Here is a 14,255-nt window from a genome sequence, read left to right on the forward strand (position 1 = left end):
AGCTGTTTTTCAGAGGTCCTCAGAAATCTCCTTTTTTGAGCTGTGACACACTTCCACACACCCTCGTGTTGTGAAGATCACACTTTGATGAAGAACCAGAATCCTGTTCCTGAACTAAGGCAAGACCTCCCACACTCACACCTGATTATCGTCCCATTGATTGAAACCCTAATTTCCCCTTCAAATGAAATGATAATCCTAGAGCATCAAATAGTTTTGCCACACAGAAATATCTAGCTTTGGATCATTCTTCTCAATGAACAAGTATGTTTTTGACTCTTATGTTTAACTGGGTTCTCTTTATCTAATTTTACAACTTGTGTGAACACCAGATCATGTTTTAGGTCTCATTTATGCAGAAATATTGAAAATTCAGAAGGGTTCCCAAACTTTTAAGCACTAGTATATATGCTGGGGACTCTGTAAACGATCCACTATAGTCTACGCCAGCTAATACCGCTTTAATTTCCTTTGGTATCTTTTAAAGGAAAAAAATGGTCTTGCATTGTTCCAGTTTGAAAGCCCAGTGTGTTCGTTCAAAACTGTGTCCCTAAAGTACATTAGCAGAGGAACTAATAGAGTCCTTTAAAGTAGGACTAAATTCCTGTTAACTTTTTGGAGTTAATGTAAATAGAACTTTTGATAATTGTACAACCAGTTTTAATCTCAAAACCGCAAAGGCGAGGGGTTGGGAAGAGAGGAAAAGCAAGTAAAGACGGCACGAAACCTTCCCAATCCGCTTTCCAAGAACAGTCGGGAAACCAGACGGATTCAATGAAATTGGTAACTCTCCAATCTGCTGGTGTCCAAGTAAATGTATAAAACAGATTGCCTCGAAATATTTTCTTTAAATTGAAACAAGCACCCCTCCGCCGCCCCAATAGTTAGCCATTACAACTGTTCGTTAAAAAACAGACGCCACAAAACCAGTTCTCTCCGCACAGGCAATCCTTAGACAGCTCCACGGGGTCCGTTCGGAACAGGAGACGGAAATTGGCTTTTTTCCTACTTCCTGTCAGGGATGCGCCTGTGCTGCAGAGGCATGTGGGAAGGTGTCGTGGATGTACCATTATGGTGAGTAGCCTCTTGCTTTTCCCGCTGTTTTTCGCGCGCTCGCTGCCCGTCCCGCCTCTCCCCTCCCCTTTTCTGGTTTTCTCGGGGAGGGAAGAGTCGGTCGAGCCCCCTTATTAGGCCCGTCGGCCATTCCGAAGATGGTTGAAGGTGAGGCCGAGGTGGTAGGAGGAAGGGAGTAGCATGGGGGTGGGGGCCAGTCCGGTGCCAGTCCTTTTCGAGTTTTATGTGCTACTAAAACAAAAAACTGGGCTTTGTATTGCTGGCGAGCGAGAAACTTGTCATGGCTCGTTTGGGAATCGATGTTTCCGAGCTTCCCGTTTTCCGAAGTGCCGTTTTCTTCCACTCCGATGTAATCTGCTGGAAGAGGCTGTCTCTGATGGTAATAATTGAGCGAGATAATTAAATCAAAGATGCAGCGCGCTTTCCTTTATAGTCCGAGTAGTGCCCCCAGCTATTTTCCAGGTACCGTGGAAATTTGCCGCTTTTGTTCGAGAGTGATTTTCTTTCTGGCTGAGTATAGCTATGTTTAAGACAGGAATGTCTGTGTAGTTGAAGTACTGTATATGAATAATCAGGTTGTGCAAAAGCCAAAATGTAGCATGTAGCTTAAACAGCTGCTTTTATAAATGCGCTTTTTGTTCTGGTTTAAAAGAAAAACTTGGTGTTCTGCAAAGTAAACCCTAGATTTCTCAATTTGCTGTGCATCTTTTTTTCCTCCCCCATTCACCCACAGACTCTTTAATGGGAAAGTGGTGCACTATGTGCTGAACTTCAGAATTTAAAACGGCAAGACTCAAAGGAGTTTATCATAGGGCAAACAGCATCAAGAACAGGAAATAGAATAAGATGACTAAATGTATGTTCCCTGAGAAAAAAATAATCCTGAGCAAGGTAGTAAATTTTAGAAGATGAAAGAAACAACCAATGGCTAATCACATCCTATCACCAGCCAGGCGGCCATCTTGAGGAAAAAAACAGTTTAGCCTTTATGATAGCTGTATTTATTTATGTATTTATGATCACTGTATGATCACTCTGTTGCTGACACTTATACTTACATCTTAGTGGGGCCCCCCACCAAGTCTGGCATAAAAGCATGCTGTACTATAATTTCATTAATACTCTCAGCTTTTTACTAATGTGGATAAACAACTCAAGATAAATCCCTTTAATTCTATTTTTTCTACCTGTGTCCTTTTCCTTATTTTCTGTTTATTCAACAAGACCAATTTTGAATAAAATTATGATTCCACAGGCAACAGCTGTCTCCTTAAATAATTCCAGTTGAAGCGGGAGAGGGGGGCACTAATGAATTCTCAGAAAGACTTTATCATCATATATAAAAGGGTAACTTCAGTTGGCTCAGGACTTCAAATAAAATAATTCCTTCCAGTTTAATTTTTTTTCCTACAGTGTACAGTAATAAGATATTGGTATGACTTTCAAATTGTTCTAGAACGAATATTTTGCTTAATAAAAAAAGAAATCCACTAATGCTTCCAATTGCTAGATAGTCTCATTAAATGAGGATGATAGTGAAGAATGCTTCTTGCTTATCTGCTTTATATTATTAGTGAATTTGGGATTTTAAATTGAGACAGCATAATTGTTTAAGGACAGGGATGTTGTACACTAGTAAGCTATTTCTCAAAATCTTTTTCCTGTTTCTCTACACATATAAATGTGCATGAAGCATTTGTTCTGTGAAATATTTTCTTGTTGGTATAGAACTGTTACAGCAAAGTGTCCCTGGTTAAATGGTACAGAAGAAAATAATTATACTATATTGCTTATATACATATATGATCTTCAATAAGAAACATAATTTGGAAAACATCACTCACCATTTTTTCTTTTTCATGGGTATACATTAATATGTCCATGACTGGAACTAAAAAACTAACCTATATGCAAGTTCCTGTTAAATCCACATAGTATATTTGGGTAGGTGTACAGGTATTAATTCCGTCTATTAAAAAACCAAAAAGACTGGAGCTTCACTCCTGATGACTACATGAAGGTATCCAGGTATTTTTTCCTTAGCAACAACAGGAAAATGGTTTGGCATTGCCTTCCATGATTTCATTTCCTTGTCAGTCTAGCCTGTGGCCCTGGGATTTCTTAATGGCCTTCCATCCTAGTAGTAACCAGGTATGGCTGTACTTAGCTTTTTTTTGAAGTGATCAGTCATATTTGTCTAGGTGCTGCTAGTTGCTGTGATTCTTTTCCCATCAATTATATTGGCTTATGTATTTCTCTCAAAATACAACTGAATAATCTCAGTGCCTGAATCAATTCATTACATATTCAATAAACATGTAAAATACATAGTAGCAAAATCTACATCATTATTACTGTATCCAGATATTTTTTTTGTACTTTTATGAATGTTAGCATTTTAAAATTTAGTACGATTACGAACTATAAGAAATATATGTAATTCATTGACTGTTTGGACATTGGTTGGGGCACTGCACTATATATTTACATGGAATTTGATTGGAATAATTTTTTGAAAATGGATTTTACCATAATATTTTTAAGGGAACACCACAAAAAGATGTCATAATAAAAAATGATGCTCCAACAACATTATTGTTAGAGAAACATGCAGACTACATAGCTGCTTATGGAACGAAGAAAGATGACTATGTGAGTATTCTGTGTTAATATAAATAGTATTTATTTTGCTTCCTATAGATCATGTAGATATATATGGAATATAGGAGAAGGTTTTCTTGTTTGTTTTTATTATAAAAATTACAGATGGTATCTTTAGGTCAATGATGTAATCTGGCATGTATTGTCTGACTTCAAAGCTGAAGAATTATCTCTTTAGAATGACACTGAGACCTAAGAAACCTATTTTTAAATTAATTTGAACATGATTTTTCTGTAATACTTCCCTCTGGTTTTCAAATGTTGCTTTGTTTATTTAAAATTTTTGAATGAAAGTAATATGCTATTGTTTACTAGTATAAGAGTTAATTATAGGCACAGCTATGTTAGTCTATGTAGCCAAAATCCAAAGGGGTCTGATAGCGTCTTTCCAGGTTAACGAATTTTATTAAACGGCATACACATTTGGGAACTACAGCTCACTTCATCAGATTCATGAAGTAATTAAGCTGATATATGATTTAAATTGGATGAGATGGGGATGGGTGGGGAGAGAGAGAAAGACAGGATGGTTATGCAAATGCAGGTTACATGTGAGGCACAGACTGTTCCATGCATGGAACAACTGATTTCAGGCATTCTGTTCCTGAATTAAATCATACCTGTTTTGGATGTTCCATGCATCTAGATAGAATTTTAAGGAAGAATTTTCTCTGCACGCTTGCTAAAGAAATGAAGTTCCTGTGTTGGAAATTCTTCCCCGTAACATCTGTGTGAGTAGTCACGCATCCTGTTACGCTTCTTTTGATTAGAAACTAATTTAAATGTGCTATGCTTATTTCAGGAATACTGTATGTCAGAATATTTAAGAATGAGTGGTGTCTATTGGGGATTGACAGTAATGGATCTCATGGGGCAGCTGCATCGGATGAACAAAGAAGAAATTCTGGAATTTATCAAATCATGCCAACATGAATGTGGTGGGATAAGTGCCAGCATAGGTCATGATCCTCATCTTTTATATACATTAAGTGCTGTCCAGGTAAACACATGCATTATTATATAGATTCAGTAATGGCTTATCCATAGTGTTAATGACTAAGTGAATTGTTTTCTAGGCTCCAAGATATGATTTTTTTTTTAATGATTCCTTACATTTACTGAGTTTTCTGTAGATTCAGCATTATTAACTGGGCTAAAAAGCAGTGTTACCCCTGTTTGTTTTTTGCAAACTTTAGAATAACTGGTTTAGCTCATTTTCTCTCTTAAGTTTTTAAAATAGGAAAATGTAAAGCACAGCTGGGGATGGATTTATTTATTTATAAGATTTGTATAGCCATTCATCTTATGCAGCATAACCCTGGGCAAGACTTAACAATGATATTTCACCTAAACCAACTTTGGCAAGGTTGAATAACTTTTATATAGTAAAAATAAGAACACTGATGCTTCTAACACAAAACATATAGCTTCTTGGGTCAGTGATGAGATTTGGTTTTATCTGAATCTGCAATTGATGTGGTTTAACACTCAGCTCTAGAATTACTCTGAGACCTGAGAACATTTTTTAAATAGCTTGCTCTATAAGATTTCTGGACTCTGTCAGAGCAAACTAATTATTGACTCTTAATTCAAGACACCATTGCAGATATTAACCATGTTTTAGACCAGGATAAATAAATCTGCTGCCTTCCAGATTATAGCTCCCATCGCATTAACCAACACAGGCTATAGTAAAAAATGTTCAAGACATATTGAGACTATTAAGTCACCTGCCTTCCATTAAGATAATTGGATGGGAGCTGTAATGACCAGATGAAATCCCAAATTAGATAAAGAAGAGTGGGAAAAACATAGCCTGCCTTTGCCTTTATTCTGTTTCAGAAGTTCTTGGATGTCTTTGATTTAAGTTCTACTTATTTAACACTGTAATTACTGCACACCTAAACATGCCTAAACAACATGAAGTAATAATTTCATTATGCAAAACTGTTAACAGTATAATTAAAATTAATGCTGTAAATCTTCATTGTAATCCAGAGATACACTTACAGTATTATAATTTGAATTCCATTAAATTAAAAAGATTATTTGCTAAGTGGAAAGAATTACTCTAGACAGCTTGAGAAAGAATAGTGTGACAGTAATGTTACTTGCATATCAATTATCATTTAATTGGTTTGGGATTATTTACTATGTTTTGACATACTTGAATTATAAATTAAAAAGACACTTAGTTGAATCCAATCTGTCATATGTAAAGTAACTGAAATCAGTGGAACTTGTTAGTCATGACTAACTTTCCATTGATTCACATAAGTCAACTTTAATTAAATATGGGTTTTACCCAAGTATATTTAGGACATAACTGGAAAATAAATAGTAAAATTGAATGTATCTATAAATAATTTATATTGGAGGTAGAAAAAATATGGAAAACGGGATAGGGTTTTTTTTTCTTGTATGAAGTTTCAGGCTAGTGAAGTAAAATAAAATTTTAATTAAAATAATTTTGGATTGTTTTCAAATATATAAATATGTTCTAGGGTATGTTTATATTCTAAAATTTTAATCTGACTGGTTTTGTTTTCTAGATTCTAACCCTGTATGACAGTCTTGAAGTTGTTGATGTAAATAAGATTGTCAGTTATGTAAAAAACTTACAGAAGGAAGATGGATCATTTGCTGGAGACAGTTGGGGTAACTTTTAAAAGTATATTGATTTCCATTTTCTGATGAAAGATTTTAAAAATATATTTTCTCCTTGTTATTCATGGTCCTATATTAAGAAAGTCACAATTCAAGAGGATATGTGGTGGTATTTCCACATACACTTTTTCCTGAGCTGTAGTTTCTTAGATCTATGATGAGCTTTTATATACATCTGACTCTAAATGTGATGTGTATCACCATTTTAGCTCTAGAATTACTCTGAGATCTGAGAAATATTGCTTCATTAATAATTACAGTTTTTGCTTGAGCAGAGTTACTTGTTTTCACGCTTTTATTGTGAAAACATACTTTTGTTTGTTTTATGGTACAATTCTATGTAAAACTATCAGCAGTAAGGATTTACATAGGGATTTGTTTGTACAGGATTGCATCTTTAATTTGTTAGTATATGTACCTTTAAATACAATTATTGCATAAAAGACTGTTCTTACCTTATTTGGGAATATTTAATATTCAGCAATGTGATTTTCCTCAGAATTATTTCTGTAGGAAACTATAATGCAAGAATACATAAATTATTTTTAAAAACATGAATTAAAAAGCAGAAACAAAGGAACATTCATTCATTCATTCATTCATTCTCTATCCTGCCTTTATTTTTATTTTTTTTATAAATAACTCAAGGGGGCAAACATACCTAATACTCCTTCCTCCTCCTCTTTTCCCCACAACAGCAACCCTGTGAGGTGAATTGGGCTGAGAGAGAGTGACTGGGCCAAGGTCACCCAGCCGGCTTTCATGCCTAAGGGTGGACTAGAACTCACGGTCTCCTGGCTTCCAGCCCATTGCCTTAACCACTAGACCAAACTGGCTCCATTTACATAAATATTCTATCCTATGATGGCAGTAAAGATTGGTTTGATTTGAACTGATACATAAATAATTTTTTTATCTTTGTATTTCTGAGATTGACTCATTTTGTAAACTTTTCTTCATACCTCCTTTTATTTCTTCCTCCAGGAGAAATAGATACAAGGTTTTCATTTTGTGCAGTAGCAACCTTAGCCCTTCTGGTAAGTCCTTTAAAACAAATATATACACTGAAATGGTCAAGATAAGCTTTCAAATAATTTGCATTTCATTTTACTGAACATTTTAAAAAACTTGCCAGAATATCATTACGAATGTAGCATTTTAAAATACTCCTAGAGTGGAAAACTGGTATTAGGTATGTTGTCTGGCAGTGCCAGGAACTGAAGCTCAACATATTTGAAGATTCAAGTTTGAGAATGGTATTATCTTCAGATTAAGGAGAAAGAATAAAATACTATAATAATTGAAAAAGACTATCTTTTCTTACCACAAAAACCCTAGTATTCAGAAGAAGTCTTCAGTTCTTTGAGTACATTATTACTGTTGATTAAATAGTTTTGACAAATATGTTTTTGCTTCTGTATTCAGAGCTGCTTGTTCATTCAGGCACTGGAAAATATGAGTTTGGTAAATTGTAGACCAGTGAATAATGGAACTTAATTGAATTTTCTTTAAGTTATTCTACCTTCAGATGTGTCAAATTGATTATAAAGTCATTGGGGAGGTAGGGTCTGTTGTAGCCTGCAGAGAAAAGTTGTATTTTCATCTGCCACTTTGGGTGATCAGTGCTTAGTTGAGTTTCAGTGAAGAAGTAATTTTCAATTTCCTGCTTTTCAGGGGAAGCTGGATGCAATTGATATGGACAAAGCAGTAGATTTTGTGTTATCTTGTATGAATTTTGATGGAGGATTTGGTTGTAGACCAGGATCTGAATCTCATGCAGGACAGGTAACTTGTGAATAAAGCTCGGCATTAACATGCTAAACTAATGATCTTTGGTTTTAGGGTGGGTTTTTTTTTAAATCTTCTGCATAATGTTATAAAGAACTTGAGTAAGGGCCACCTTTCTAAGAAGAAAAGCAATGATACAATATCATTAATTCATAGCATCTATAATCCTTAACTTGACCCTGTGCATCTCTGTGGATAAATAAATTTAATTTAATTTTTTTTTATTTTTTAAGTGCTACTAAAATCAGCTTCATATTTTTTAACATTTAATGGAAAATTCTACTGCTGAAAGTATGATAGCTAGAAGGTGAGAGATTTAATTTGTTGTATTACATAAATAGTTGATATCCTACATTGTAATTTTCCTTTGCTTTATCTGAGTAGCATTCTAAAATAGACATGAACTTTATATCTGTAATTTTAGATCTATTGTTGCACAGGATTTCTGGCTATAGCTGGCCAGTTACACCAAATAAATGCTGATCTTCTAGGATGGTGGCTTTGTGAACGTCAGTTGCCATCTGGTGGCCTTAATGGAAGACCGGAAAAGGTAGAATTTTCTTATATTTTGTAATTCAGATTTTTGTAGTTTGGGAGGAAGGAGAATTTTCTAAAAAGTGGCTGAGATTGGTTCTAGACCTTCGTAAGATGATTCCATGAACAGTTTCCATTTTTAGCAAAAATTCTTGATTCTATAGAGAAGGTTATTTTCCTTATGCAGCTGCAAAGAGCCTTGAAACCTTGCTCTAGAACAGGCCTGCACAACATGCGGCCCACCAACATTGTTTAAAAACAGTACATTTATAGCTGCCGCCCTGAAATAATACATGCTCCCGAGCACTCCAGGTATTTCTTTGCAGCCTGTAAGGATTTTTAATTTATCAGTGTGGCCCTTTTCCCATGACAAGTTGTGCGGGCCTGTTCTAGACATTCAGCGTAATATGGGAGTAGCACCAGACTCACTTTCTCCTGCCTTCCTCCATTGGAAAACCCCATGACCAAAATCTTCATGGTGTATCTACATTGGTTTTGGGAGTAGATTTTACAGATAGACTATTTCTTATATATCAGATTTGTCAAGACACTAAAAAGCTTACAGGCCCAAGCGTATCAATGTGCTATGAATAGAAGTGGTAGTGCTAGAGCTTCCCCATATCGTAAACTTATTAATACTATATATTAGTTTATTATAATTTTACTAACCCAACATTTCTACCTTTTGTAGAAATCCCTTTTTTACCTTTTTCAAATCTAGTACTTGATTCTACATCCTGTTCCTTACTAGATACTCTTTTTATTAGTTGTGCAAGCTGTTCATTCATGGTTTTCCAGGCTCTTGCAATCTGATGCTTTTTTTCTGTATACAGAAACAATCCAGTCCATACTTACTAGAAAACTGTGCAAGTCCATGCTTGAATTTGTACTTTAGCACGGTCACACACCACAATAAGATCCTTTCGCACCCTGCTAAGGCATAAGCTATAATTTAAAACAGTGGCTAAATTACACAGAACACTAAGCTGCAAAGCAACTACATTGTGACTTCTTTCTTTCAAACATAATCATTGTGAAACAGTTGTAATTCTAATTAAGTATTTAGAAAATAGCAAGGCCACAAGATCATTTCAAGGTTCACTTTAAGTTTGTGATGTTATGCTTTATAAGATTTTGTTCTAGTCTGTAGTTTTTAGGCATTCTTCTTGTTAGCTATGGATATAATAAGCATAGGTCAGTATTGCTATTTACATGGAGGATTTCTCAAAATCTTCTAATAAGTGTGAAAGAGGTTAAGAGAGGGACAGCAAACATAAAAAAATTTTAAGGAAACTTTGTATAATTTAAATTTAATTGTGCACATGTTTGCTAAAAGGGAGACTCAAAATTCTACTTCGGCTTAGTGGGAGAAGGAGCGGTTTTCTTCAAAGATATTGAATGTTTTCTTAAAATCTGTTTTCAGTCTCATTTATTTTTGTGCAGGAGAAGTTTCTTATTTTGACCTGAATCACGTTATTCTTGCTCTTAACAATCACAATTGCCCTAACATACTCTGCTGTTATTTCATTTGTCAGTTACCAGATGTATGTTATTCATGGTGGGTGCTTGCATCCCTGAAGATAATTGGCAGGTTGCATTGGATTGACAGAGAGAAATTATGCAGTTTTATCTTGGCCTGCCAGGATGAGGAAACTGGAGGATTTGCTGATAGACCGGGAGATATGGCAAGTAATCCATCTTAAATAGTTTTGATTTTTTCTTAAATTTTATAAAGGTCTGATAGGTTCATAAACATATATGCATTTATTTGGTATTCTTTAGAAATCTATAAAAACAAATGATGGTGTTAATTGTTCATTAAAGGGTGCTTATTTTTTTCAAATTAGATTAGTTCTACTTCAGTAGATGATCTGAAGACAAGCCTTACGATTTTGTTTCTAAAGTTGAATACATCTAGTCATAGTAGCAACTGCTTGGGAGATCTGTTACTAGGAGCAAGGGTACAGCTAATCAAATACTTTGGAAATCTTGAACCAGTAAGAGGAAATCTAAATGACTGTATAGGCTTTTTTTTAACTTTGAAGAAAATGTCTTTTGAAGATGTAATACAAAAGCTCCCAAATAGATGCCAGTATGCCCATAGACATAACCTTTAGTCCCCACCAAGATCTTAAAACATCTGACTTCAAATGTTATTTTAATTCAGAATGAGAAGCTGGGATACTGCAAAGAAAGCCACCAGCCTATAAATAAATAAACATTTATATTGTCAAAAAATATGTGGGGCCAATATACTTCTTAGATAATAAAAATGATGGACAGCTTCAGCTTCACACTTAGTGTAGAGGTACATCTTCCTGTTCAGAAAAAGTACAAATATAGGTTTGATTATTAGGAAATCTCCTTTTGGAGTACATAGGTAACAGGGAGTACAGTTTGGTTGCCATGGCACCCATTTTGTGAATGGCTGAGCCCTCAAGCCATTTTACAAACTGAGTACTGCCACAACATTAAAAGTGTACATGAAATGGAAAATACATTTTATTTCAACCCCAAAACAAACTATTGTGTTCTGTAATTTCTGCCAAACCATTTCAGATCAGTTGTCCCGTTGAAACAAAACCTGTAACATTTTGGTTGTTCTGGATTCACGTGAGACAAAACTGAAGAGATTTTAAGGGTGGATAATGTACCAGCCTGCCCTATCCTTCCCGCACAAAGCTTCACAGCACCTTCCCTCTTCACTGCTGCTCTCAATGCCCCAAAGGCAAGGCATCTTGCTATCCTGCCTGCCCCCCACCCCCCATCTTCCTAGAGCATTCCCTTTCCTTCCTCCCTTCAGCCATTGCTGATATTCTGAGTGGTGCACCTATTTCTTACTTCAGTGGTCTCAGCAATATGGAATAGGTTCCCAGGACTGTATACCCTCTATACAGTCCTGGGAACCTATTCTGCCCAGTCTTTCCTGCCTATCCATAACCACTACTACCAATATCCCGGTTTTTCCCTCCTCTTACTTGCGCCCCCCCGCCAACTTCTGCCCAGAACTGTGTTTTTACCTGTTTTTAGAACAAAACAGATGTTTTGTTTGTGTGGACAAAAACATCCAACATGTGTTTCCTTTTGGGCCTGATCAAACCAAAGCCAGCTGATTCATGCATGGAACATTATATACATCCCTACGCATGTTCTCAACATTAAAAGTATGCCCTCCAGACTGGGAACCAATGCCTTTAACTGCACTAAATTTTAAGTGCAGAGGAGATAAAATGACACCTGATGAAGATTTGAGAAGCTACCACAGGATGGGAATATGGTAATTTCAACCTATAGCATGTATAGACTTCTCTGAATTTTAGCATTATCATACCACAAAGGAGGTACACTGTTTTTTTCCTCAACATTTTTAAGCATGTATCAGAGAATCAGTAAAGCTACAGTATTGTTGACATATTGTACTCTGGCTAATCAGTTTGTATTTCCTTTGATTAAAATACTTTAATCTTTTCCTGGTTTCCTAAAACTGAGTAGTTAATAAAAGATGTATTACCACTGCTCTTCTGCTAATTTGAATCTTCAGATTTATTTAGTATAGAAAATCCTTTAATCTTTTAAAATATATAACCCCATGGGAAGTGATTATTTTCAATAAATATATCTTAATATGTTCTAGGTGGATCCATTTCACACCTTGTTTGGAATTGCTGGACTATCATTATTGGGTGAAGAACAAATTAAGCCTGTAAATCCTGTGTTTTGTATGCCCGAAGAGATCCTTCAAAGAATAAATGTACAGCCAGAACTTATAAGCTAGGGTTCAATACGTGTAAAATACCTTACTCAGCAGCTTTGAATTTTTCCATCAAGACATTTCTAAACGTGTTTACATTATAAATTGCCACTTTACTGTAAGCACTATCATTTTGTATGTGTACTGTAAACAAAGTAAATAAACTGAGTGTAACATGTACTTCAGGTTTTCAGTAACAGATGTAGGTATGTATTTATGTATCTTTGCCTCCAGTGCTGTTTCACTTTCAAAATAACATATTATATTAGGTGCAGTAGATAAATACTTGAATTACAGTTACGATACAATCATTCACTCATCTTGGTGACAGGCAACATGTATTGGATAGTAAATTGTCCTGGGCACTTTTTGCTGATAGAAATTTACTTGTTTATTTTGCCAGTGACACTTCATGCACTTGAATGCTGTTTCAGGATATGCGATTATTTTTAAAATCCAGTTTAACTTATTTGTCATACTATATAATAGTAGAAATATAATGGTATCCAAACAATTACTCTCTATTGACATTCTGTAATGAAATCTAATAATGCAATTATAATGTAACTTGGTTTGAACTAATGGCCTTGCTGAATTTTAGAACTTGTTCTTTGCTCTAAAATATTTATTGTACAATGTGGATTGAATCCCAATTTCAGTAGACTTAGAATAGTTGTATATATTCAAGAATAAAGTTCTATAACATTGTTTTCTGCAAGAGGAAATACTTGTTTCCACTAGAATTCTAGAAGTGCCTCCATTTCACATGTCACAACTACATTTGTAAGTTGGCTGAAATCTAAGTATGAAATGGGTTTCTGCTTTAAACAGATTAAAGTTAATTATGAACTATAGACTTACTTGTCCATGGTCCATTGGAAGTGAGAATTTTTCAGGTGTGTATTTTTTTGTTATGTTTCTGTTTTCAAAAAAGCCCTTCAGCAGAATATCACACAAGGGTTTTCTTTCAAATATTTAGGTTCCAGCCTTTATGCTATATATGACTCATGCACATCAGACCTAGGAACACAATTGTTACACCAGAGTTGTTTGTGCTGTGTAAAAGCAGACCTGTACAGGTGGTCCTCTGGTCAACCACTTGTTCAGCAACCATTCAAACTTACAACGGTGCTGAACAAGTGGTTATGGCCAGTCCTCAAAGTTCCAGCCATTGCAGTGTCTCTGCAGTCACGTGATCACAATTTCCAATGTTCCCTGCCAGCTTCCCACAAGTGAAATCAATAGGGAAGTTGGCAGGAAGTCGGAAGTCTTGGTTGCATGAGGCCCTTACCTAACAACCCTTGTGGTCTTTGCTTAGTGATGGCAACCAGAACTGCTGTTGATAAGTGGCACAGTCACATGACATCACACTTCACAACTATGTCACTTAGTAGCAGCAATTTCAGTCCCAATTGTATACCAAGTACTACCTGTATATATTTTCAAAGTGTTGCATTTGATAACTTTTTTCTAATAGCTAAAAACACAATGAGAAGGGGAAGTGGGTAGATTCTTAGGGCACTGAATTCTATAGTGCCATATGTGACTACCGAATTAAATATCAGCTCCATGTCAACTCTGATCTTTACTGATGGAAGATCATTTGCTTCCAGTCTAGACAAATATAAAAGATTAAAATGGCTACAAATCAGACCGATCCCAGCTGTACAATCTCAATTTCCTTTTTTTAAAGATTTTTTTATCCCACCTTTATTATTTTTATAAATAACAAGGCGGGGAACATACCTCATACTCCTTCCTCCTATTTTTCCCCACAACC

General features: G+C 35.4%; 1 protein-coding gene and 3 non-coding genes across 4 annotated transcripts; all 4 read left to right on the top strand.

The window, feature by feature from the left end:
* The first annotated feature begins 912 nt into the window (after positions 1 to 912).
* RABGGTB (Rab geranylgeranyltransferase subunit beta) lies at positions 913 to 13,329 on the top strand. The gene is made up of 9 exons (XM_063298137.1): positions 913 to 1,074; positions 3,619 to 3,726; positions 4,538 to 4,735; positions 6,288 to 6,393; positions 7,387 to 7,439; positions 8,077 to 8,187; positions 8,615 to 8,740; positions 10,260 to 10,409; positions 12,359 to 13,329. The coding sequence occupies exons 1-9, from the start codon at positions 1,072 to 1,074 to the stop codon at positions 12,497 to 12,499; spliced, it is 996 nt and encodes a 331-aa protein (XP_063154207.1). The 5' UTR covers positions 913 to 1,071; the 3' UTR covers positions 12,500 to 13,329.
* On the top strand, positions 3,853 to 3,930 carry LOC134495110 (small nucleolar RNA SNORD45). The gene has a single exon (XR_010067785.1). It is a non-coding gene; the product is annotated as a small nucleolar RNA SNORD45 (small nucleolar RNA).
* Positions 5,170 to 5,250, top strand: LOC134495047 (small nucleolar RNA SNORD45). The gene has a single exon (XR_010067744.1). It is a non-coding gene; the product is annotated as a small nucleolar RNA SNORD45 (small nucleolar RNA).
* LOC134495048 (small nucleolar RNA SNORD45) lies at positions 6,552 to 6,634 on the top strand. The gene has a single exon (XR_010067745.1). It is a non-coding gene; the product is annotated as a small nucleolar RNA SNORD45 (small nucleolar RNA).
* Positions 13,330 to 14,255: the final 926 nt, after the last annotated feature.

Source organism: Candoia aspera, chromosome 3 (assembly GCF_035149785.1).
Source record: "Candoia aspera isolate rCanAsp1 chromosome 3, rCanAsp1.hap2, whole genome shotgun sequence".
Classification (NCBI taxonomy): Eukaryota; Metazoa; Chordata; class Lepidosauria; order Squamata; family Boidae; genus Candoia; species Candoia aspera.

Coding starts and splice junctions, on each gene's coding strand:
- RABGGTB (XM_063298137.1), top strand. Junction 4,736..6,287: donor ATACATTAAGTGCTGTCCAG/GTAAACACATGC, acceptor TTTGTTTTCTAG/ATTCTAACCCTGTATGACAG. Junction 6,394..7,386: donor ATTTGCTGGAGACAGTTGGG/GTAACTTTTAAA, acceptor TTCTTCCTCCAG/GAGAAATAGATACAAGGTTT.